The sequence below is a fragment of the Colias philodice genome, chromosome 20, assembly GCF_061535455.1.
Source record: "Colias philodice isolate Cphi_HAF_F1 chromosome 20, ilColPhil1 Martin Lab GWU primary, whole genome shotgun sequence".
In the NCBI taxonomy this organism is placed as follows: Eukaryota; Metazoa; Arthropoda; class Insecta; order Lepidoptera; family Pieridae; genus Colias; species Colias philodice.
The window spans coordinates 1495277-1522195 of NC_143105.1; the positions used below are offsets into that span (position 1 = coordinate 1495277).

At 33.0% G+C, this 26919-nt stretch overlaps 1 protein-coding gene across 2 annotated transcripts in view; it reads left to right on the forward strand.

Moving 5' to 3' along the window:
* LOC149479258 (neural cell adhesion molecule 1-like) overlaps positions 1–26919 on the forward strand; it is a 129581-nt gene that overhangs the window by 102227 nt on the left and 435 nt on the right. For both annotated transcript variants that reach the window (XM_089707828.1, XM_089707829.1), the window contains exons 8-17: positions 469–616; positions 1887–2017; positions 3602–3761; positions 5268–5429; positions 6791–6925; positions 19962–20135; positions 20939–21088; positions 21594–21699; positions 23551–23699; positions 24780–24889. In XM_089707828.1, the coding sequence (XP_089563954.1) occupies positions 469–616; positions 1887–2017; positions 3602–3761; positions 5268–5429; positions 6791–6925; positions 19962–20135; positions 20939–21088; positions 21594–21699; positions 23551–23699; positions 24780–24889 (1425 nt within the window). The remainder of the gene's footprint in view (positions 1–468; positions 617–1886; positions 2018–3601; positions 3762–5267; positions 5430–6790; positions 6926–19961; positions 20136–20938; positions 21089–21593; positions 21700–23550; positions 23700–24779; positions 24890–26919) is intronic.

Here is a 26919-nt window from a genome sequence, read left to right on the forward strand (position 1 = left end):
TAAAAGGTTCATCTAATTGCAGTAGATGCTGGTTTCGTTTGTATCAGATTATCTATGTAATAAAATGTTATAATAATATACAGTTACATATTTTGTAAAATTAAATTTTAATACTGACTGATTAAAAAGAGCAACTATGGAGTTTCTTGCCGGTTCTTCTCCATAGATACTGCTTTCCGAATCGGTGGTAAATGTTAAAAATATGTAACTACGTTTCAAAAGTGCTTCTCGAAGAAGTCTAATTGAATAAATAAATGTTTGAGTTTGAGTTTAACAACTTTCACTAGAGAGAAAAACTTTATCCCTCAGTGTCAGAGATGATATTCCATATACTAATCGTACAAAAATTGGATTGTTTATTTGACTTTAATACAATCTAGCATAAATATCCTTCTTGCTAAATGCTTAGTGAACACGCCTAAAAAGATATTTCTTTAAAACCCAGCTACTTATAACCTTTTCCCACAGCACAGCGAGCAAATTAACGAAACGTCCACAATCAGCAAACTGACCATGCTGCCACAACCCGAAGACGATGGAGTCACCATCAGGTGTCGAGCTGATAACCCCGTGTTAAGAGTGGCGTTGGAAGACTCGTTTCGGATGAGCGTTGTTTGTAAGCATCTTGTATTTTATTGTTTTGATTTTACGCGAGAGATTTAGAAATTAAAGATTTTAACGGATTTAAACGCGATTTGTTCGTTATGTTATTATTTCGCATTTTGCACACTTTGTAGCAAGCGTGGCAAATTATCTTAACTCTTTTATAATTTTGTATCTATATAATAATATTATGATGGAATTTGCAAATAATAATTATTGGGTAGTTCCGAGAAATACCTTCTTTATTTTATGGAAATAGTTATTATATTATGTACAAAATTGAAAATATTGTTAAAGATTTCCATGCATAAAAAATATTTTTGTCAATGGTAGGATAAGCAGGAATTTATTTAAAAAAATATAAATTTTTCAAGTTTTTTTATTTATAAGTTGCGTTTCAAGGACATGGACTAAATTTTGATGAAAAAATAATAATTATCATAAAAAATTCTACATTATTTATTATCTATACAAATATTATAAAGAGGAAAGGTTTGATTTTTTGTTTGTTTGTTTGTTTGTATGAATTGAATAGGCTCCGAAACTACTTGGCAGATTTGAAAAATTCTTTCACTATTGGAAAGCTACATCATTTCTGAGTGACATAGGCTAGGTTTTATCCCGGAAATCCCACGGGAACGGGAACTATGCGGGTTTTTTTTTGAAAACGCGGGCGAAGCCGCAGGCGGAAAGCTAGTATCTTATATTATTAGATATCTGTAAACTGTGGCATAATTGCTATATTTAATTTAGTATTTTTGTCGTTTCTATTAATTAGGTTCCTTTTAAGAGGCAATTCACATCCATTATTGCCATTCTTTGAACCCACTTCACGTTAATACCATAAAATTCGCACTGTCTAAATAAATAAAACGAATCAACATAAAATAAACGTAATGTCCCAAAACAACAATTCCAGTACGTGAGATCTTCGAGATAGAAAAACTAATTTTCCGACTTTTATCTAAATATCCACAATTCTCGGTCGCCCTTATCAAACTAACTGCTCTATCTTTCAACAATGGACTCATTCACCACTGCTTAGAGTTCAATTTCGCGTTGACAAACCAAAACTAAATTAGTGAGCACCTAAACTTTAAAGACTTCAGAAATCTTAGCGATCTCGGCATACACAAATAGGATATGAAATAAACACCTCGATTTCGTATGACTCAATTCTGGAAGTTTCGAGAAATTGCAGTGAGCTCGAGTTTTCAACTTTGCGAAGTTCGTGGGATTGAATTTGAACTTTTAGTGTGGTGAAATAGAGTTTACTTTCGCAGATAGACCGGTCGTTAGTATGTCCCTGGGCAGCACGTTAAATCCAAACGACATAAAGGAAGGCGACGACGTGTACTTCGAGTGCAACATCAGGTCGAACCCTAAAGAGCATCGCATCTCTTGGTACCATAACGTGAGTGAGTTAAAAATTTAATTTTCCTTTCCTATTTCTTGGTTGTGAAACGTATGGAGCTCGTGTTTGTATTGATTTTATAGTTCACACGTAGCCTTTGTAGTTTAGTGGGTAAACTGTGCATATCTTTAGTCAGTTCTTAAGAGTCTTTTATTCGTTGTAAGTTTGTTCAATAAATGAGTTTTCAATGAAACATGTGGCTCCAAAATGCTACGGATTAAATCTTCATTCATGTAAAGCATTTTTTTTTAATATGACAAAATTGACTGACCGGTTGGTTTGGTTGGTAGTGGCCCTGCCTTCCAAGCCAGAGGTCGTGGGTTTGATTCCCACCCGGGGCAAATATTTGTGTGATGAACATAGATGTTTGCCCTGTGTCTGGGTGTTAATTATCTATATAAGTATTTATTTAGAAATTATTTAAGTATGTTTATCAGCCATCTGGTTTCCATAACACAAGCGAAAGCTTAATATGGGATCAGATTGTGCCGTGTGTGAAAATTGTCCTGAAATATTTATTTATTACTAGAAGTCCGCCCCGGCTTCACCCGTGGTACATATTTCGCAATAAAAGGTAGCCTATGTCCTTTCTCGGGTATCAAAATATCTCCATACCAAATTTCATGCAAATTGGTTCAGTAGTTTAGGCGTGATTGAGTAACAGACAGACAGACAGAGTTACTTTCGCATTCATAATATTAATATGGATTTAAAATTATTCTTCTTTATTATGATTTAAAAAAAAATGTGGGTAGATCAATTTGCATTGAAGTTTTCAATGTATTTGCTAGAATATCCTAGATATTAAGCCAACAATATGATATGTGGCTCTCCTGAGAATCCCGTTTAATGGAATAACACTTTTATTACCTGTTAAGTAAGGGCTTTCCTCATAAATCAAATCCCACTATTGAATAAAGTATAATGGGCTAACGGTCGAATGAGCTTTTCTTTCTCTCTTTCGTATATACTTGTTGTTTTTGTTGTGTATACGAGTATTATTATCTTTAATTATGATGTGTATTAATGTAGTGTATTCATTCATATTTTGATGACCTTTTAGCACTTCGAATAGTTTGAATATCGCGATAAACGACTTTTAGTAAAAATAAATATAAAAAAGCGTGTGTGCCGAACACACGTGTTAGAATTGAAACTTCTTTGGCAAGATTCAAAAATCTTCATCTCCATGACATGACGATATTGCCAGGTAGCGACCTTGAAATTTTACTCTTAACTTGCCTTAAGAATTTTCACTTCAAAAGTAGCGGTAAAAACATTACCTATACAGTTTAATTAGTAATAACTTTAATCAAATATAACAATCCTACATAAATGACTCAGATAACCACCACAAATGACTTAGGGCCGATTTTTCAATGCTTGGATAAAACTTATTCGTCGAATAATGTATAAAACTACCATTTTAAAAACGTATTCTAATTGCCCGTATTTGACAGTTTACGTGACATTTTAATACTATCGTGTAATACTTTATTGGACGGATAAGTTTTATCCAAGCATTGAAAAATCGGCCCTTAGTCAAAACAATCTACATTTTGTGTAGAAACCATATCTTTACAGGATGAGCAAGTCAGTCAGAACATGTCGTCAGGGGTGTTCATAAGCACAAAGTCGCTGGTCTTACAGCGTGTGACGAAACAAGATGGCGGCCTGTATTCCTGCCGAGCGGCCAATCAGATTGGCGAGACTACCAGCCAATCGGTTTATTTGAGAGTGCAGTGTAAGTAGATTTTTAGGTTATGAAATAAAATGCACTCATTTGACTAGTTTCAATAGTAAAATGATTGCATTTTTTTATTGACTGAAGGATGTTTTTTTTTGCCAAATTGCTTTTCTGTTCTGCTCTCTTTTTTAGCCCCCCTTCTTTAATTTTCTGCCTTTACGATGGACATTCTTGGACATGCAATTCTTCTTATTGAATGTTCCATATTGCAGTGCAGTACCGTTGGAACTGTAATTGTAATTGTTTTTAATGTTTAAAATATGTAAAGAAAGTGATCCTTTTTGAGTTTTTTAATCATAAAATTTATAATAATTCATTTCCAAACGCTAAATAGGAGACGAATTTCGGCAAAATCGAATAACGTGGACTCACAATTTTCTGATTAACCAAGAATATTAAATTTAGAAAAGAAGTAAATTATTTAGGAACGATACTTAGCCACTCGAAACTTTTGAAAGTTGACGTTTCTGGTAATTACCAAATTACTGAAAGTCCGTGATCTGATAAGCATTCAACTGCGTATCGATTTTAGTTTTGAAAGAAACATAAATTAGATTGCGATAATACAGTTACAACTATAGTAGCTTTAGAGAGTATTTCTTTCCTCGTTTTAGGTGATGTAATTAACTACAATAAAGGCATCAGGAACAATGCTAACTGAGTCGCCTATTAATCGAAAATCTAACAATATTCATCTGTATTTCACTGGTCTTGAAATTAAGTATAGTCGTACATTTGACAAATCTGTATTCAATACGAAAACAATAGGTATTGTATCATAGTAATAAGTGAATGGAAAGCTATGAAATTTAATACGTATTTAAGCAGACGATGCTCTGCGTCATAATATACTTTTCTTTTGACCGCCTCCTCGGTACAGTGGTTGACGCGTGAGCGTAGCACCGAGGGGTCCTGGGTTCGATTCCCGGTGGAGACGAAGAAAAAAAAATGTCTTGGTCTGGTAGGACACAGAAGGCTGATCACCAACTTGTCCCTAAAGAAAATCGATCAGTGAAACAGATGTATAATGCATCTGCCCCTTACCCCACTAGGGGACATGGGATTTCACTTTTGTATTGCCTACTTTAGTTGTATTTCTCTTATTTATTGAGGATGATAAATTGTAATTCAAATAATTTATCATGAAGGTGATATAAAATATTGTAATCATTACTTGTAATCCTCGAGTGAGATTTCCAAATTGGTTTGCAATTTCCACTTTATTACCTTGGAGATTTTTGGATACTTCCTCTACACTAAATTTTTGAAGTGAAAACTTCTTTAGTGGCGTTGAGCACTTTTTCTGTAATGGGTATAAAATCTTAAACTCGCGTCAGGACACGTGACCTGATCGAAAAAGCGTAAGACGGATACCATTCCAAAATATCAAACATGCTCAACGTTAATAATCAAGTTTTCACTTCTGCCGGCACTCCCCCAGTGCAACCCGTCTTTTTTTAACATTGTAAGTATTCCTCTCAAAATAAAACGCTTCTTCACCAGATGCACCAACCTGTGCACAAACCACACCGGTAGTGATCGGAGCTCGTCTCGACGAGTCCCTCCGCGTGCGCTGCACGGTCAGCGCGGATCCCGCTGATGTTGCCTTTTATTGGCAATTCAATAATAGTGGAGAGAGCTTTCAAGTCTCACCTGCTAGATATGGTAAGTTTTTTCAGGAATGATTGTTCAATGAAACAGAAGTTAAGCGCGTCACACACGGTGAAGATACCTGCCATCCTGACAAATGACCCGAAACACTCAAAACACAAAATTTCGGGCCATTTGTAACAGGATGGCGGTTCTACAGGGGTCTTAGTACGCAATGACAAAAAGAAAAATGATGGTCAGAACGCTGATACCGGCTACCTTAAGATACTGTAATATTTTATAGTAGAGAATCTTAACATAAAATATTATAGTATCTTCACCGTGTGTGACGCGCTTTATGCTATGATGTCTTAGTGTATTAAACACAATAATGTGTGGAAAAATGACAGAGATAGGTCGATTCAAGGGGTCGATTAGTGCCATCACCTTTCCATACTGGAATTGATACTGCTTTTAATCGTCATGGTAACCATTCCAGGAGACAAATTTATTTATTTATGACACTTTATTGTACAGTACCAGTAATAAAAACATATAATTTAACATGAACATGAACATGGTAAGTGCACAATAGGCGGTAAATAATATAAATCCCAGAAGAAAACTAATACGATAACTAATCTACGACTTTTTATTTCTATATCTAAGAGTATTTAAGAAGCAGTACAAGCAACATTAAGGTTCTCTTTTGGTTTAAAAAGACAGACTGACTAGCCTCTTTAAAACTTTACTCACATGAATTAAATAAATTAAGTTTGATTTCCATTAGAGCTTTCTCCGAAGAAGTAGGCGTTGAATCTACTGTAGTGGAACTAAAAGTTTTTCTTTTCTCAATTACCTGTCTTTATCGCCTACGCAATATCCTGAGTTCTGACCTAGAATAATTAAGATCGCTATAAATTGCTTTTTCAATTGTTGCTATAAAAACAATATTAATTGTTCTTAATTTCGCTTATAATTAATTTGTTTCTAATAAAATTGGAAATAATAAAGAGAATTAGTCCGTTATTAATATGATGTGAACAAAAAATATGCGTGGGTTATAATATTATATCTTTATTCAAATAAAAAAAATTGTTTCTATTAGTAGAGTTCAAATCACAACACAACTTCCGTATAAGGTTTTGTGAAACAAAGAAATAAATAGTATTAAATAAAATAGGCGTACTTCCCTTTAGTGCCAACAAATATTGGCTGATCATGATGATTATGATGATGATGATAACAAATTTATATAATAACTAGCGGTCCGCCCCGGCTTCGGCCGTGGTACCTACCTACATGTTTAAACTATGTATCCTATCTCTCAAGTTGGATCGAACTGCACATGGTGTGCGAATTTTATTTTAATCGGTTAAGTGGTTTAGGACAAACATTGTGACACGAGATTTATATATATAATATATAATGTACAGTGTCCACTGGAGGCACAGCGAGCGAGTTGCGATATCGCGCAGCAAGCGAGCGCGACTACGGCGCTTTATTGTGTCGCGCGACAAACGCGGTGGGCACGCAGCATAAGCCGTGCGTGTTCCAGATTGTTCCAGCAGGTACGTATTTTTTATTTATTTATTTATGACACTTTATTGTACAATACCAGTAATAAAAAACATATATAATTTAACATGGAGAACATGAATATGGTAAGTGCACAATTGGCGGCCTTAATGCTTAAAGCAATCTCATCCAGGCAACCGTAAAAATAAAGGACATGTACGATGCTGGTTAAACGCGAAGGCGCAATCATAAAGAATACGTATACGTATTTTTAGTTCAAGAGACTAATTTTATTTTCGTGTATAACAAAAATTGTGAATACTATAATTATTGTTCTAATTATTAAATTAAATAATCTGAATATGAAACGGAATTTATACTTTTAATATAGGGTTAGGACGATAGTAAAAAAAGTCAAATATCCGTGTAGCTCAGCTTAAGGAAAGTGATCTTCTTTCTTATATCTAAGAAATTAATTTACATATTATGCGAAATTAATTTACATATACTACGATAAGAGATAAACAATTCCTGAAAAGCGAAGTTCGCGGAAATTAAAGATGTAGGTATTAACAATAGTTGGGACTTGAACCTTGGGATCTATTAAAAGTTGCACAAGTAGTTGGAATATTTGTAATGTCAAGGTTATTTGAAACCACAGTTTGAAACAAACTACGTATTGAAACTTCCTGGAAAATAAGCTATGGTCTGTCTGCTAAAAGTAGGTTTTAATATTTTTGTACAGGTATATGTTTATTTGTGTAAATATGTTTCGCTTAAAGGTTCTTTAGATAAATTTAATTTTGAGCATGAAAAAATATAAATGGCGGAATTTGGCGCCAAATTATATTTTCATAGTATTGAGCTCCAAAAGTTTAAGTTGATTATTTCGGATGTTGTTCTTATTTTAAAATGAATAAAAATCTAGGACACTGCTTTTTAGCTTCTAAAAGCTGTAAAATAAGCTATTCTTAAATAAAACTAATTAAATGAGCATTTGAAAAGATAAATCTTTTGAAAAACATTAATATATTTTTTACAGTATTACTACAAAGACCTTGTTGGTACAGAAAGACATTCTAATTTATTATAAATTGCTTTCTTTATTAAAATGTAAAACTTTTACTTGTAATTTATTTTGCGGGTAGAAAGTAAACAGTATTCTAATCAGGGTCAATATGCCGAGAATTGGGTAGCGTTTAGCGGTCTTTGTATTATTTAGTAACGAAAATTACGCACATCAAATTAAAACTTGCTTTCCGCCCTAGTTCTAAAAAATTCTAAGAAAAGTAAGAAATATGTCAAAATCTGCAATAATTAAATTTACTACTGCTCCCAAAAATAATAACTTCAATACCTTCCACTTCTTTAAATCCATACTAATATTATAAATGCGAAAGTAACTCTGTCTGTCTGTCTGTTACTCAATCACGCCTAAACTACTGAACCAATTTGCATGAAATTTGGTACGGAGATATTTTGATACGCGAGAAAGGACATAGGCTACCTTTTATTGCGAAATATGTACCACGGGCGAAGCCGGGGTGGACCTCTAGTTCACAATAATTCGGCTGTATCTCAATATGGCTCTATTGAAGAAAGTAGTAAGTTTACATTTACATTTTAAAACGTTTTTCAATTTGTAAGTACACACATGAAATTATGCCATGTATTGATCAGTAGTAATACCAAGTACTACTATAGTATTATATATTATCTGTGCTAATGGTATGGCACATACAGTCGACGCATTTCCCGCCTAAATTCACAACGTCACCACGCGTGCCGAGCGGCGGCGGCTCATGCGGCGCGCCGAGTTATGCCGAAGCTTACCGAAGACTGAGCTTTTTGGTTTATAAACTAGGTTATAATCTGGAAATGCTAATATACCTAATATAATATGGTATATAGATAAATATATATACTTACTGTTAAAGAAAGCTTAGAGATTTTAACGAAACCTTACTATTTTAATTTGAAAGATACAGTTAATCATTGTAAAGTAATTTAAATTCGCATTTTGGTATCAATGTGAAGAAAATTCAGATATTTGTAGAAATTGAAGCCAAAGCAAAGTTACCACTTAATATGATAGATTAAATTAATCAATAATGTATACATTACCTGAGTCTAATAAAAATACATTTCCATTCACAAAAATCACAAAATTAAAGTTAAAAGTAAAGCTATAATGTAAAAACAATAAGACAAATAACGTGAAAATAAGCTTCGCGCAACGGAAACTTTTGTTCAATATATGAAAATTGCAAACTAAATTGAATTATAAACGAAAATCATCAATCTTCCGGGAGTTTGAAATAAAGTGAATAGGTTACATCACCGGGAACTTTCTAGGCTAATTCCAGGATTTAAGTAAAAAAGTTTTTATTTCATCGTTTCGACTTGAAGACATAAATCGTGAGGGCAGGGTTGTCACTTGTAATTTTGGCGTTTTAATAATTTAATTAAAAGTTCCTTTGGTTGTAAGTTTTGCTGTTTAACTTAAGCTACTTTTCGACGGATATTACTTTTTACACTTGACGTGGGTACAATATTTTTTAATACTTTTTTGCTGGTTTTCCAATGTAATACTTTGTATTTTATAATCTACTGTAAATGCTGGTTAATTTTTGATATTGGCACTATTTTTAATACATTTATATTAACACTAACTTCCGCCCACGACTTTGTACGTGCATCCCCGTTTTTCCCCGTTCCCGGAAGAATTTCGGGAAATCCTTTCTTAGCGAATGCCTACGTCCTAACATCTACCTGCATGCCAAATTTCAGCCCGATACGTCCAGTGGTTTGAGCTGTGCGTTGATAGATCACTATATCAGTCACCTTTTAGTTTTATATTTAAAAATATATATTTCTGCTATAAAACTCAGGTTTTCTAAATACATAGTAGCAGAAATACATTGCTAATTCCAATCTTTAGGAAACATTTAATTAAAATTAATCGAAATGTTTTATCAATTTTTATAACACCTTCACATACACTTCCTGTTATCAAAAATTGTTACCTTCTCTTTAAATTTAAACACACCAAATATCTCTTATTAATTACAAAATATACTACTATACAAGATTAACAGCAAAATTGTAACAATCCCAAATAAATTATAATTATTTCTTGCGCAGTGCCAACCCTGAAGTGTCACCCCTGCGAACTTAATCCAATTGGTAAGCTGGCGTCGCGCCCGGCTAATATTAACACTGCTATGGCCAACTATTGATGGATCACTTTTATATTATAATGTACAACGGATAATGTAATACAATCTTACTATTTGTGAATTTGGCCCAAAATAGGTGAGGTTAAAATAGGCATTGCTACAAATGTTTTGATCAACATTGTTATAGATACGGTAGGAAAGTTAACAGATATTTTGAACTTTATGGGTACTAGCTATTTGCCCCGACCTTGCCTGCATTGATCGGGGATAAAAAACCCTACGTTATACGTAGCTTTCATAAGGTAAAACAAATTTTAAAAGGTGATATGCAATTTTTGAGTGTATGTAGGTAAAGAACCTACAGAAATATAAATCTATCCTTTCTATAAAATTTGTGTTGTTAATTTGTAATTAAGGCATACACTTTAAAAAATTGTTGTGTGGTTTTATGAAACCACGGTAAAAGTGAAACTGTTCGAACGGTTCCGAACACTGCTTTGTGTAGCGCATGTCGCGTGTCGGTCGGCTGCCGAGTAGGTATACCTACTCGGCAGCCGCGATACACGCGACATGCGCTACACAGACCAAAAAGTTTGAGACGATGTAATAAAAGTTTCACTTTAAAAACGCACCTAATCTAGACAGGTTAATCAAATCGTCTTGCTTGACAACTAATCGATTTGCAAACGATATAAAATCCAATTAATCGAGATTTTACGCGACAACGAGTAATGACAGTCTACTCAAGTGTTAGCTTAATCCATAAAAACTTAAGTTCAAACTCTCAAGTCTTATGACTTCGTTTAAGTTGGACGATGTCGGAATATTTTAAGATATTCCACTTTACTATCTGTCATTATGTATCTATATAAAGGGTACATTTTAGTGGAGTTCGTTTTTTCAAGATCTCTTATAACTTTTTATTTAACAACAAATTATTGAATGTGTGTATTTCTTATTGTACGTATTTTATCCTTGTTTGTCCAAATCAAATATGTAGGTATGTATGTGTTTTTTGTGTACATAGAGTATTTATGTAATTTTATGTCACCTTTTTTGGATGCGTCTCATGAATACATACCTATATAAAAATAGGTCCCTCTTTCCTACAAAAGCAGTGAATAGAAGCAAAATTACAATTATCCTATCCATAGCAAAACACACAAATAATTGAGTCGAGCAGGATAAAATAGAACAAAGCAAAAATAAACCATACCAATGAACCGTAAAGTAGCATTTCAATTGCACATTTCGCAGTGTCAATATATCTTAAAATACGAGTCTCGAAGTTAATTCGTAAATTACTAATTTTACAACTCAATTAAAGCCCCCGATTTCCCGTCTTGATAATCAGTTGGGCTATTCGCAGATGGAGAAATTTATATAGTTACAAAGTTAGTCTCGGGCTAATAATTTTAAACTTTTAATATTAAATAGTTGCCTTTGCTCGTGGACATAGAAAATTAGGACAAAAGTTAGCTTTTTATTACAAACTGAAGTTAGGTACATTGAAAAAATACGAATTTGGTGATTTAAAATATGAAAATTACTGTAAAAGGTTGAAGATATCCACAGAACAGTAAAAAAAGATATCGAATAGAATAGGATTTCTCCAGATAGTTTAGAAAGAACTGGAGTGCTAGAACTTAGAAGTAGTTGAACAAATAAATGGTCGAGTTTGAAGTCAACTCTGAGTGCACTTGTAATACGTAATGAATGGAAAAGATCTAAGGTTTTTGCAGTTACCAAATAGTATGTACTTTGTTATAATGTAGATACACTAAAATACACATGAGCTGATGATGAAGCGTTAAAATTAGAGAATTTCCTGATAAAATTACTTCAAACAGTTCCTAACAATTAGGTCACTTTTTCCAAGGACCAGATTCTCTAGAGTACAAGATGCGTAGGCAGTTATAGGAAAAATTAGACATGAATATAAACTATTAACTTGATGGAGATATTAATGAACTAAGCCTCTTAGCAGAAATTGGAATTGCTATAGGGATGCCTTTTGCGTGGATTCTAATACCACGTTTTAATATCAATTTTATCAACTATATTACAACTAATAAATGTATTACGAGGTCCGGCTTAGTCTGATTATTTTATGAATATGGAAACAGGCTAAATTGGATTCGAAGTTACTGTTTCGTAAGTTTATGTGATTTTCTTTTGGCTTTTAGGTCAATTTTGGAATAGTTACACATTGCTGGCAAATTACATACCTATATTTGAAAACTAGCATACCGCATACGCGAGACTTCGCTCACTTTGTAGAAAACTTAACAAATAATATACTTAAACCCTCCTCAAGAACCTATATCTATACTATATCTTGTAAAAAACTGCATCAAAATCCGTTGTGTAATTTTAAATATCTAAGCATACAGACATTAGGACACACGCGGGAGGCATACTATACATATAGTGATAGTGATAGAAATAGAATAGAAAGTAACGTCTGACTTCGACCTCTACGTTAAAATCTTCAACAGCTTAGAGTTTAGAATCGAAATCCTATGTCCCTGGAGGTATGGGGTAAATGCATTTCACGTCTTTCTCAGAAGTATAGTCAACTCATCTAATTCTGTGACAAAACAGAATATGAAAAAAAAAAGCAGGTTAAACTTCATAAATTTTATTTTTATTTTTAATAGGAACATTAATCAATCTTCTATTTATCATATGGAACAAGTGTAATCTTAACACATATGAATTAACTCAGCGTAAAATGAGCTTAATCAAACCGCGATGACTTGTCTAATTCTGTGACAATCACCATAATTCGGTGATAGTAATTCTCTAATTCTGTTATAACCGAATTATGCGAGTATTTATTATTTTTTAACACAAAAGTAAAAAAAATACAATTAATAAAAAATATAAACACATTGAAAGTAATAATTATGTTTTTATTAATCAACGAGATACTATCAAAAGAAGGGAACAATAAAAAACAATATTGGACTTTATAATTGTTTGTGTGTACAGACTCATTTTTGACTGCAGAATACTTTGAATTGCGGATGTCAGGGTTGTTTCATTATATTTTCTATTTTTATTTTTGTCTTCCTCCATGCTGTCTAAAATAAAAAAATAACTCACTTAATTATGTTATAAAAAAAATAACGGACTTTTTTAAAATGCTTGAAAGCGATCCTACTTTTTTACCTGAGTAAAAATAAATATTTTCTGACTTAAACGACTAACGTATACGTACTGAAAACAATTATTAATACACGAATTGAAAATAATAAAAATTTGCTTGGTTAATTCGGTGACACTGTTTTGAGTTGCAATCTTGAGAATCGTTAACTTTTTGAACCCAGGAAATAAGGTATTATGCAAAAACAAATGAAAAATTACTAAAACCTTTATCGGTATCTTAGATTACAAAATAAAATACAGATGGAGCATGTCAATCATTCATCGCCCTTGTCAAAGAAAATACGAAATCAAAAACGAATACGTTCCTCCGCTAGTGCTATAGCGATTCTAGTGTCATGCAATACGTCAAAAGGGGTTTGATATTTTAGTAAAAAAATGCTGTCTTGTGATATTAAAACGCTGTAAAACTTGTTCCCGAAAACAAACAAAAAGATAAAACATCGTTTTACAGATTTTCTGTAGATTATTTGGCTTATTTAATTTTGTATACAAATAATAATTTTACAAATACGAAGGAATTCAAAACTTCAACGTATGCTGCCAGTATTTTGAAAATGAATTTGCCATTTTTAGGGGTAAAATGGTTAAAAGATATTCGGGGTAGTGCTGTTGGATTTTTCGATCGTGAATGTGATTATTTGTATAGTGCAATAAAAGTTCATGGTCATTATTAGATTATTTTAAAAAGCATTATACATTTTTTTGTTACTTTTATAAAAAGCGTCGTTTTCGCTTGCGATTTAATTCATGTGAACACATGATGGATATGATGAAAATAAAATGTCCCGCATTCTCGACTAAAAACTACCGCTATTCGCATTCATATGTTTTGAAAAATAAAAACTTTTTTTAATGTAATTTATTTAATAAATTTAATGTAATTTATTTAATAAAAATTGAATAAAATTATTTTGTCCATGTATAACTTTAGTAGATAGGTGATAAAATAATTTTTACAATATTATAAAATAATATCAAAAACCCGAATTTATATTAAAATAAAAATTAAAACATGACTGCTAATAATTTATGTAGCCTACGTCACTACCACCACAGCTACCTTCATAATTCAGATGATTGCAATGACACCTCATAAGTCACAACTCAAAATCGATCCAACAGTTTATATACTGCAGGGCGTGTCAAAGAAATATTATACATACATACCTACACTCGAAAAACATAACCCTCTTTCTTCCGTAGTCGGGGAAAATTTTGGGAAAATTTTCAATATCTGGTAACATAACACCCACACAGAAGCACCGTGTACGTACAGTGCAACGGCGAAATGACAGCACACATAGCTTTATGGAAATGACGATAAATTATTCGGTTTAGTTCGGCAACGCTCCATCTGTCTTTTATTTTGTAATCTAAGATCGGTATCAACAAGAATATGTTTTTAACAATTAATTGTCAAAGTATCATGAACTTACACTCACCTTTTCTATTTAAAATTAATTAAATAATGACAGCACAGTTGCATGCTATCGGTGAAGCGTCAAACATGGCGGGCGCAGTGACAAATTCCGTGATTGTTACTATCTCACCCGCACGATTTTAACCAAAATTTGTACACAAAAAGAAGCTTTATTACCATACCATAGGGTTAATTTTAATGTATTGTATTTTACTCCTATAACGCTGTAAAAGAGTCCAAACGTTGTATCTCCGAATTAAGTGAGTCACATAATTAGGTGAGTTTACCCTAGATGTGATTTATTTACAGGTGAAACCGTAATCAGTCTTTGTTCTGTCATGCCAAGATCTTTAATGACCCTAACAATAAATGTTTGTTAAAGTTCTTAACGTTATTCTAACAAATCATTGGCCATATTTTAAGAAAACAGTATGTTTTCATAGCGGAATATAAGCAGTTAGAGCATACTTATGTAAAATAAGTTTAGCTAAACAAGTATTGAAACAGAGTGCTTATTTAAACCTTGATGACCCAATTAACCAAATAAATAAATGAAGTTAACCAATATACATTTCGTATACATTAATTTGTTGCCGAAAATTTTAATAACTTCTAGAGCTCAATATAGTATTTAATAGTTATAGTTATATATTCTTTATTGCACACAAATTTTTAATATTACAATACTAGGTGTCAGAAGCAATTGGCGGCTTTATTGCTAAACAGCAATTTCTTCCAAGCGACCAGTTAATATAATGTTGTGAGTGGCATGAAATATTTGCAATGCCATTCATTTGAAATTTAAATAAAAATATTTATCACATAGCAAATCGCGAAGAAAACATACAACGACAACAATGCTAAAACCGCGCTAAAACTGCTTTTAGGAAATTACAACGAAACAAAGATAAACAATTATTGCACAAAGTAATAGAAAGAATCTGTGTCATTTTTATAGTGACATTGTCACATTTGTATGCAATTTCTCAACATTTTATTTAAGTATACTGCTGTGAAGTGAGAAAAAGTTCTAAAATCTAATTTTATGATAAGGTTTTTTACATTGCATTTATAACCTATACCTACATACATATTTATTTTTATTTTGGTCACATAAAATTGTTAACTCAAGATGCTATTCTATGAACTATTTCTTCAAATATAATTTACTGTTTAAGTCCTCATAACTGAAAATTGTTATCCTTCTTTCATATTGATTAATTAGATTATATTAATATTTTTAATAGAACATAATATAAAGAACGAAATCGATTTCAACTGAACCAATACTCATAACTTTCTAAATATATCTGGATATCCAACAACAAGCAAAAACAAAAAATATCAAGTCAAACTTCGCAATACCAAAGTTCGTCTAAAAACATGGCAACTTGTGTGGACCGAAATATTTTAAAATACGTCCGAAGTTCAGCAAACAGTCAATAAGTTCGGAACGAGAAAACTTACATGCAATTTACAGCTTCCCTTAACTTTTTACTTAATAGATACTTACCGTTGATTTGAATTAATCGAGACACGTGGTCACGTAAGGCTGGTTGAGAAAAAGAAGAAAAAAAATTCTGGAGAATATTGGTGTTTCTTGAGATATAGCAGTGATTTGGCAGATTATATATTATAAGTGAGATGCAGTTTAAAATGATTGAATTTGAACAAATAAATGTATATTATAGATTGCTAATTCAAAGGGAGATTTGAATTGTAATAATTCACTTTATGGATTTCAATTATTGTAGGTTAAAAATGTAATGGCCTTAGTTCATTTACGGTCTTCCGATAATCTCAAAGAAATTAATTGTTAGTGCCATATCACACTACCGGATTGCGAGCGGTTTCAAAGCGGAGCGGGTGCGCAACGAATACGTTGCGGGCGCGCAACGAACACGCCGCGGTTGCGCAGCGAATTCGTTGCGGACGCGTCATTTTGTATACTCTCGCACAAAAGCCAGCCCTTCCGCCTTGCCTAACTTCCATTCAATATTTCCATCGTTTCTGTAGCACTCAATTTTTTAACCGTACTGTGGAAATGCACTTACTTAACAGTTAACTAAAGATGTAATAACAACTGGAGTTGTTAAAAAAAGGTGCTATAAAATTGAATTACTAGGACTTTTAGAATGTACCATACATTCCAAAAGTATGTAACGACTGACCAGTATAATCTCTCCCATAGCAACGTATGTTATAAAGAGATTTTGTGAACCTAATTATGAGCAAAGTGATAGTGAGTTGCTGGTTGCTTGATAAAATTTTCTATTCACTGCTATTTATCTAATAATAAGATAGCCCTGTTTTAGTTAAGGAGCTTTAACATTTATTTCACTAATGAACTTTCTTAATGAGCAATTAAGTTATCTGATTGCATTTCGACCAAGATTTAATAGATAAAACAATACCCTAAACATTAACATGTTATGAAACTCGTAAAAAATAATGATCTCATAATTATTATACTATCACAAGTTATAAGTAACAACCAGCACGGATTCCATTTTGTTAATGAGTGTACATGACTGCGACGTAAACGTTGCGCATCTGCCACGCGTCCGCAACGAATTCGCTGCGCAACCGCAACGTATTCGTTGCGCACCCGCTCCGCTTTGAAACCGCTCGCAATCCGCTAGTGTGATATGTCACTTAGAGAACCTACATTTTTTAAAGGTAATGATGTAGGTATGCTACTGGCCTTATCCTGAAAATTATATCTATTTACTTTGCCGATGCTAATAGACCGGGAGATACTGACACAAAATTTCGAGTCATTTGTAACAGGATGGCGGTTCTACAGGGTTCTTAGTACGCAATGACAAAAAGAAAAATGATGGTGTGAACGCTGGTACCGGCGGCTTAGTCGCGTGGGCGTTAGTCGAACTCATCGGAAAATAGCGAAAGTCAAACGATTTGTAACAGTATGGCACTTATTTCTCCTGTAAGTTTGAGGATCAACGAATATAAATACAAAATTTCAAAGATCTAGGTGTTGGAAATCTTCACTTATATAAATTAATAATAAATTTATTTTTCAAGTATGACAGCACTTTTTCCCCCTACTAGAAGTATGGCAAATATAATAATGGTCACATTTTATCAAATACTCTCCAAAAAGCCAAATGCAATACTGGTACAAAAAGATAGGCGAAATAAAAAAAATTTGCAGATTTTCGGCGGTATGGCGACCATTTGGAATCGTCCGAAAAGTATGGCATGGCGATTTTCGTAAATGGCTGCACGACGATGGTTACCTGTGCAAAAGTTAGCTTGGTACAAATGGTTGAATAATTGTTTTTTTTAAATCAACACATTCGCGTCGGTATGGCGGGCTGTAAGTCATACCGGAAAAGTATGGCATGACACTACCGCCTACTTCTTTTTTATGGGCTATCGGTAAATTCTAAAATTTTTGTGTTACAAATCGTTTGACTTTCGCTATTTTTCCGACAAGTTCGACTAACGCCCACGCGACTAACCCACCGGTACCAGCGTTCACACCATCATTTTTCTTTTTGTCATTGCGTACTAAGACCCCTGTAGAACCGCCATCCTGTTACAAATGACTCGAAATTTTGTGTCAGTATCTCCCGGTCTATAATTAGAATTTAAAATTTATTGCTACAAATACACACAAGATCGACATTTAGTTCTATATCCATCATGTTTTGATATCTGATAGATCCTGTTATGTAGATCACACATTCTATATCAAGTTGCAGATACGTTCTAAAATAGGATTTGGGATCCAATTGCGAATTGATCCTATGGTTATTAATTAATTATTATTGATAAATACATATACTTATGTGATTTTAAATTCAATTTAAATGAGATTTTGGACGATAGATGTAGAAAAATTATTAACGCAATTCAAAACACGTGACCACTTTAACAGATACTCAGAAAAATATCTGACACTAGCTGCGCTCCGCGGTTTCACCCGCGTGGCTCCGCTCCTGTTGATCTTAGCGTAATGATATATAGCCTATAGCCTTCCTCGATAAATGGGCTATCTAACACCGAAAGTATTTTTCAAATAGGACCAGAAGTTTCTGAGATTAGCGCGTTCAAACAAACAAACTCTTCAACTTTATAATATTAGTATAGATTGGCCGTATTGGAACTGCGATAGATTTTTCTTTGTAACCGTTTGGTAGAACCGTAGAAAGCCTGATTCTTCAAAATAGCTTTATAGATTTTAATCTCCTGCATAATTCTTTCGCACTGAAACAGTTTCAATGCTAGCAGAATTTAGTTCCATCCCAGAATTTCGCAATGACCAGACAAAGGCGAGGCCAAGCTTTAGTCTTTTTTATTATTCACTTTATTTGCCAGTGACTTTGAATTGTCGCGCGTCCATTGAGTTTTCCGATAGATAGCCAGGTATGATGTTGCGAAGTGACGAGGAAATGAATTGTCCTCAACTCTTTGACGTCGAGCCCTTTCAAAGGGTACATGTTTGTGAATGTACAATGGTGCAATAAAGTTCTTAGTAAAGCGATATGAACGCTTTATATGTTTCTAGATACAAATAAAATTTTAAAGTTTAAGTATGTTTGTGATTTAATAATAGTTGTGTCTCTTCTAGTGCTTAATGTTGTGAAACACACACTTTTTTTAACTTTGTTTGTAGCTAACGATCATTAAGAATAATTTCTTTAAACTTGAAATGATCACAATTTTAGTTTTGATCACTTAAATTTTCATAAGACATCAGTTAACCAAGGTTATTATTTTATTTACAACTAGCTTCCGCCCGCGACTCCGTCCGCGCGGATGTCGGTCTTCGCGTGGATGGTTTATTTCTACATTTTGAGTAACTCTGACAATGAAATCTTATAAACGGCTAGGCCTATATTATATTATACGCAACGTGTTTTCGCGGTTCTACAGAACAACGTCCATGGATAAAACTGAAAAATTAAGATTAATTTTTTTTCTACGTATTTTTCCAGGATAAAAAGTATCCTATTTTACGCCCAGGATAATAAGGTATAATTATACCAAGTTTCATCGAAATCGAACCGTTAGTTTTTACGTGATGTCTTCACATACAGACAGACAGACAGACAGACAAAAAATTTTTTAATCACATATTTGGGTTTGGTATCGATCCAGTAACACCCCCTGCTATTTATTTTTTCAATATTTTCAATGTACAGAATTGACCCTTCTACAGATTTATTATATGTATAGATTATTATTCTATTTCTAGAAGTTTCAACATATTTTCTTTGCCCTTGAATATTTAACAAGTTCTCGAAAGTTCCCGAAAGTTCTAGAACGTTCTAGAATGTTCCATCATTTCAGCTCGTCCATCCCCACCAAGGAACTGCACAGCCAATCGCGTGGTGACGAAGAAGGAGGTATACCTCTCTGTGAGGTGCATAGCAGGGTACGATGGAGGACTGAACCAGTACTTTACGTTAGAAGCAGTTGGTGACACTAATAGACTGCTGGTCAATAGTACTGCTAGTATGCATGGTGAGAATGGAGTTTGATTTATTATAGGCTATTTTTGAAGTGAAAACTTCTTTAGCGGCGTTGAGCACTTTTTCTGTAATGGGTATAAAATCTTAAACTCGCGTCAGGACACGTGACCTGATCGAAAAAGCGTAAGACGGATACCATTCCAAAATATCAAACATGCTCAACGTTAATAATCAAGTTTTCACTTCTGCCGGCACTCCCGGATTTATGTTGTTTTTTTGGATATTTTACACACCTTCAATCTTGTAATTATATGGAGGAAAAGCTTGTATTGTGAAAACTGGTCAACCTATAATCATATTATGATATTATGTTGTGTCTTAATACCTGGTGACAATTTAATATATATTGTACCTATTTTAATCCCTTGCTAATGTTTACGTAAAAATATAAGTCTGTTTCGGTATATGAACACGTATGAATGACAGAAAAAAATCTAGTTGTCGATATCGAAACTGAAATATCGATGGACCAATTAGATAGAAAAACTCTGTAAACGATAAAAAATAGAAACTTCAGTCCACAATACCATTTCATACGAGGAAACTGACATTCTTTTATACGAAATCTGATGACATCGACTCCATGTGGAAATAAAATGCTTATTTCTGCTTTTCGCTTTGAGAATATGACGGGTTAAAACGTTTTATTGAAACAAAACACGTTTATTGAAATAGGCAATAAAATGCCAATATTTTTGTAGTTATACCATGGACAAATAGATATTTGTCTATGGTTATACAGAACACTTAAGAAACACACTTAACACCTAATACCAAATTCACGATTTCCAACAGACCTCGTAGTATGGCTGAATATCAGCTGGTCAGTGCTGGAGTCAGTCAGCGAAGACGAGTTGCTGACAGTCAGCGCTCGGAACAATAAGGGCGTATCCGACCCTGTACTGTTGAGGGAACTGGTCTTTAAGGACGCAGCTAAACATACTGGTAAGTATTTTTGGAGCTTAAATCTGTATGGTAAGAGATTTTGAAATAAGATCTTGGAATCTTGTAGGATATTACCAAGTATTTAGGGAGGTAAGTTTTGTAGAGAGTAGGGTAGTGAAAGACAGGCCATATATCGGTAATATGAATGAATCAGTAACTTTAGTACACGGTTAAATTATTATATAGTATGTTAAAACTAATATGTAGTCTCAGTAGGCTAAAGTACTACTTATATTTTAAATGGTAGCACTTATATGTTTAGATGGAGATAGAATTTCTGAAACCACTGAATTGATTTCAAAGGAAAGCGGGATATACGAGGATTGACTAATGCGAATAAATTGTTATGAATAAAAATATCTGAAATCTATCGATCGATTTCATTTTAGCATATACGATACCTACATTGCATTTTGCCTTACGATGAAAAGTTTGATTTATAGTAGGCAGATTAAGATAATAATAATCCCAGTATATTTACTAATACGATGTGTATTGCAAACAGAAGAAACAACAAGAATGATGGCGAAGTTCCCCGTCGCTGGGGCATTTGCTGCCGTAGTGGCGGTGCTCACTACAGCAGTTGCTATTGTAGCTCTGGTGTTTAAGAAGTAAGTTCATATTTATATTTTATACCTCACTGTACTATGCACCCATCTCTATGATTGCTATATATGTACTTACCTGCAGCCAGGTGAGGCAAGGTAGAGAAATGTAGCTTATTTCCCTTACAAGTGAGGTATTTAATATAACACATTGACGGTTTTAACTTACTACATGTAACTAACATGAGAAAGTAAAAATTAAAAATAAATAAGTTGTTAATTAATTAATTACTATTAATTGCAGCAGGCTTATGATGGCAGAGGTTGTTTTTTATAAGTTCATGATATTGAAATCAGCTTATAATAAATTGTTTCATCTAAATAACATATGAGGGTATATTTTTCTAATCCCGGATCTTTGACTATAATAGACACATAAAACCGATAGAGATAGAATAAATTCGATTGCTCTGGCGGGATCACAGGTGGCCCATAGGTCAAGCGTCGCCCCGTCATGGACACACGGACAGACACGGACTCGAATCCCGCCTCAAGATTGAATTTTTTCTTCCCCTTGTACCCGTTTTTTTACATTTTTGTCATATTTCCTAATTTTATTATTACCAATAACAAATTGTAAATATAAATTTATGTGTTTAACATAATCCAGTTCAGTAAAATGTAATATTAATATCCAAATCATGTCCCAAAAAAAGGATTTATACAACAATACAATTATTAAAGTTAGTTTTAAAATCTGAAAACGTATCGGCCATGTTCATTTGTGAAATAGCTTGGTCGTACGTGTTGTACATTTTATATCATTCCCAAATTGTGATGTTGAAAATATTATATTTTTGCAAATTGCTTGTTTAACCTCAAAAATATTTAATGTATTCGTCGTTTTTGATTTGTGAAAATATATTTCGTTATTATTTATCCACAGGCAATATAGAGTACTATGATATCAAGTCTTTTGTACATAATTTTATTTATAATTAAGCTTTATATAAAAAGCCTTTCGTATTCTTTTGAAAGTCTAATATCACGATTGATATTTAAAAAGGGCCTGTCTACAAAAATATTTCTAGAGCACATATGCGTAGCTAATTAAGATTCATTGATTGATTAATTATACTTGCTATCTAAACAAACATACTATCCAATTAGGTAATAGAGGATATTGACATAAGTATAATTATCACGGAATACTAATCCGTCAAATAAAATCCATCAACCTTCCCCTTAGTTTTAGCGATGTCCTAGAACTTAGGAATTATAAGTATTTCACTAAGTTTAGGACCCTTACATTATTGTAAAACATAAATGGACAAACAAATTCATTTCATTTTATTTATTATCTATCCAGGCAAGCGTTGTTCTGCTTTTCAAAATAGATGTTGGCCGATTTTCAGATCTACCCAATAGGGACACTAATTTCATGAAAATCGGTCCATTTGTTACGGAGGAGTAGACATATATTATATTATAAGAAATTACACGAGAGGCCGGGTTAAATATTAGTTTGAATGTAATATAGAATGTACTGCGATTCAACACAGCTACCTAATTGATGTAGGTAGTTGATAACAAACTAAATCAACGACTATTAGCAAAGTGAGGGTAGTTGGGTCGAACGTCGTACAAACAACATGCGAGCCCCTAGACACGATTCGAACGAATGCGCCACGAGTCAAAGGAAAGCGACAATTTGTAGTTTTCGACAGCTAAATATAGAAATAGTTACAACTATTCATCCACAAAACTATTAAATCAAATCAAATATCTCTATTATAATTATATTGTTAGACGTAAAAAAAACATTGCGTCTTCTAACAATATATTATAGAGATAGAGATGTTGTGTTATATTATGTCCACGTAGATAATATAAAAAGTAAATAATATCTTATCATAGGCGCAACGAAACCTCAACAACCAGTAAGAGGCCTTGCCAAAGCGTGGTGCAAGTAGACGCTCAAGGGAGGAGGTACCTCATAGCCTACCCCACTACACACAACCAAGAGAAGTTGGAGACCAAACCTGATATTTTGAACCCGAAACTTGGTGAGTAGAAATCCAATCCAAATTGTATGAAAAAAAAATATTTGAAAATTTGATTCCATACACAAAGAATGAGTAAAAAATTGAGTTTAAAGTATGTACATAATGATGCTTCATAAAATGTAGAGATTCGGTTAAAAAAAGCTAAAATCTGTGTTATTGGTAATAATATTTTATGGGAACTAATAATTATAATCTTATATATAAAAATGAATCGCAAAATGTGTTGGTAAGCGCATAACTCGAGAACGGCTGAACCGATTTCGATAATTCTTTTTTTATTATATTCCTTGAAGTACGAGGATGGTTCTTATGTAGAGAAAACGTAAACATGTACCACGGGCGAAGCCGGGGCGGACCGCTAGTGGTAAATAAAAATTGTCTTTGTATAAGTCAACTAATATTAAGAACACTTGAAATGTAAAACATATTTTATTAAGGAAATAAAAGGCTTTTTTATTTTATTTATTTATTATAATATTATAATGGTAAATACAAATACTATAGCTATAACACTGTAAAATATATGGGGAAACGAATTCCAACAAAGATGAACTATTGCGGCGCTAGTGTAGATGTTAGGTCTTATGAAATAAAAAAATAATGATATTGTACATAAATGTAGTGTGATATTTGATATAGATATCAGATATATAGTTTTATGAATAAATAAAATATAATATGATGTTTAATAAAAATAATTAAAACCCTCGAATTCCAATACTTTTGAATAGGTTCTTCTTAATGAGTTCATCGGAATTTAAATTGAAAACAAAACTGTATTTTTACATTACATTTCAGAATTATAATTAAAATGATTATTCCATCTTATCGCTACAGTTTTCTACGAATTAACATTTCCCTTTTAATTACGGATTCCTGGAAAAAACAGATAAAAGCTTTGTTTTTGTCCGGCAGAAATCGCTTATAGCGATAAGACTGCCCTCTGTTTTTACTTGTATCGCTCTTGTTTTGTAATACACATGAAAAAAAGAAAGAATTATTTAGAATTCCTTCTTTCTTTCTAACACTGTATTAAGTGGGCAGTTAATATTTTTTATTCATTCATTCATAATTTACCAGGAGAAGGTGAAGGACCTCGTGTTGTGTTGGAATCCAGTGACAACACGAGCTACATCATCCGGGAAGCTAACCCGCTACCTTCTGCAATGCACACACCACATGACGATATGGTATGATTTTAAACTTTGTGTTTGTTACACTTCTCATTTATATATCTACTAGCTTTGCCCCGCGATTTCCCCCGCATTGCTCCGCTCTTGTTGGTCTTATCGTGATGATATAATATTATAGCCTATAGCCTGTGCTATAGCCTTCCTCGATCAATGTACTATCTAACACCGAAATAATTTTTCAAATCTGACCGTAGTTCTTGAGATTAGCGCGTTCAAACAAACAAACAACAGCTTTTTAATATTAGTATAGATTGTAGCTGGCCATGTTATTCTGCGAATTAATTATCACATAGAGGTTTAAAAAGTAGTTAACAACGTATTCTTTGACTAAGATGAGAGATGAGCGAGGATGCGTGGCGAGGGATGTGTTTGTAAAGAACCAATCCTTTCGCTTCGTTTAGTTTTTAGTTTCAAGTGTTTCGGTTCGAGGAATATGACAACAAATACTTTTACTCGTATGTAGCTAATGTTGTCTCTATTATTTAAAAATCTTGTAAAATTAGGTACATTTACATTTTTACATTAGCCTTATGCAATGATGATTTTTTTTAATACCAACTACAGCTAATACTACGAACACATGTTATAACTGTAGTAGTGATAAGCTTTACATGAAAATAAATGTTATTAAGATGAACAAATCCCCAACATACATACTAATTGCCGAGTTCTAAGTGTTTAATCCTAGGAATTGCTAGTTTCGTGTTGACTAATCGAAATTCAGATTATCTTGTTCGCTCAACAAGTTACGGTATTCACTATTCATGTTATGTACTTATTACAAATTCTATACATTTAATTAATAATAATGAAATAATTGTTGTTTTTAAGCGCCTTCCTCTTACCAATGTTTAAAATAATATAGCGCTCCTTCTTCTTAATCTTCTCTTTCTTCTGCTTCTCTTCTTATAATGTCTTTATAAATTATTTTGTAAAGTCTTCTCAAGGCATAAACTCTATTATTACTTGTATTTGTAAATAAATACGTTTCACACCACTTAATTTCTCTATTGATGGTCTGATGAATGATACAGTTAATTTTATACTGCTGCTTCATCATAAACTTACATTATCTGTTCTCGTATCATAATGTCACCTATCTAGATATTTCTTACATATACACAATTTATGTATTCACAAATATAATGCCAAACTTCTATTTTATTGTAACAAATGATTGAAGGGAACTTTACCTCCATCTCCAAGTGGCAATCTATATTTTTAATATTTGTAAGCTGAAGTTTGTTTGTTTGGTTGAACGCGCCAATCTCAAGAACGACGGGTTCGAATTGAAAAATTCGTTCTGTGTTAGATTTCCCATTTATCAAGGAAAGCTACAAGCTTATATATTATCACACTAAGACCATTAGTAGCGTTGCAATGCGGGTAAAATCGCGGGTCAGAGCTAATCTATTATATGTATATATCTAATACTAGCTGTGCTCTGCGGTTTTACGTTCCTCTCCTGTTGGTTTTAGCGTGATGTTATATAGCCATAGCCTTCCTCGATGAATGCGCTATCTAACACCGAAATAATTTTTAAAATCGAACCAGGTTTTTAATGATATTATTAGTATAGATAGAGACCTCTATAATATTAGTGAAGATATATGATTGAAGGGAACTTTTATCCCCAGGTAGTCCGTAATAAACCCGACGTCATATCACTGTAATAATTTAGTACGCTGAGTGGCCCCGCGGCGGTCGTTGAAACTTCAATAAAATAATTACCGTTAACATGATTACTAGTTCACTAATATGTGGTTAAATGTTGGCTTTTTGGTACAGATTTAGTTAGTGTAAATTTATATCGATTACAGTTATGTAATTTCATTATATGAATCAGTTAATAGTGATATATTTTAAGAGAAAATGTTATCTTCTTTTTTGATTCAGTGCATTTATTTCGTAGCAAATTAACATTTGGTAATGTTGGCAATTAAAAAATAAATATAAGGCGAAAATGGCTGTCGTTTAAAATTTTGTAAAAAAATGTTTTGCCGTGTTTCAAACAAGCAGTTTTAATG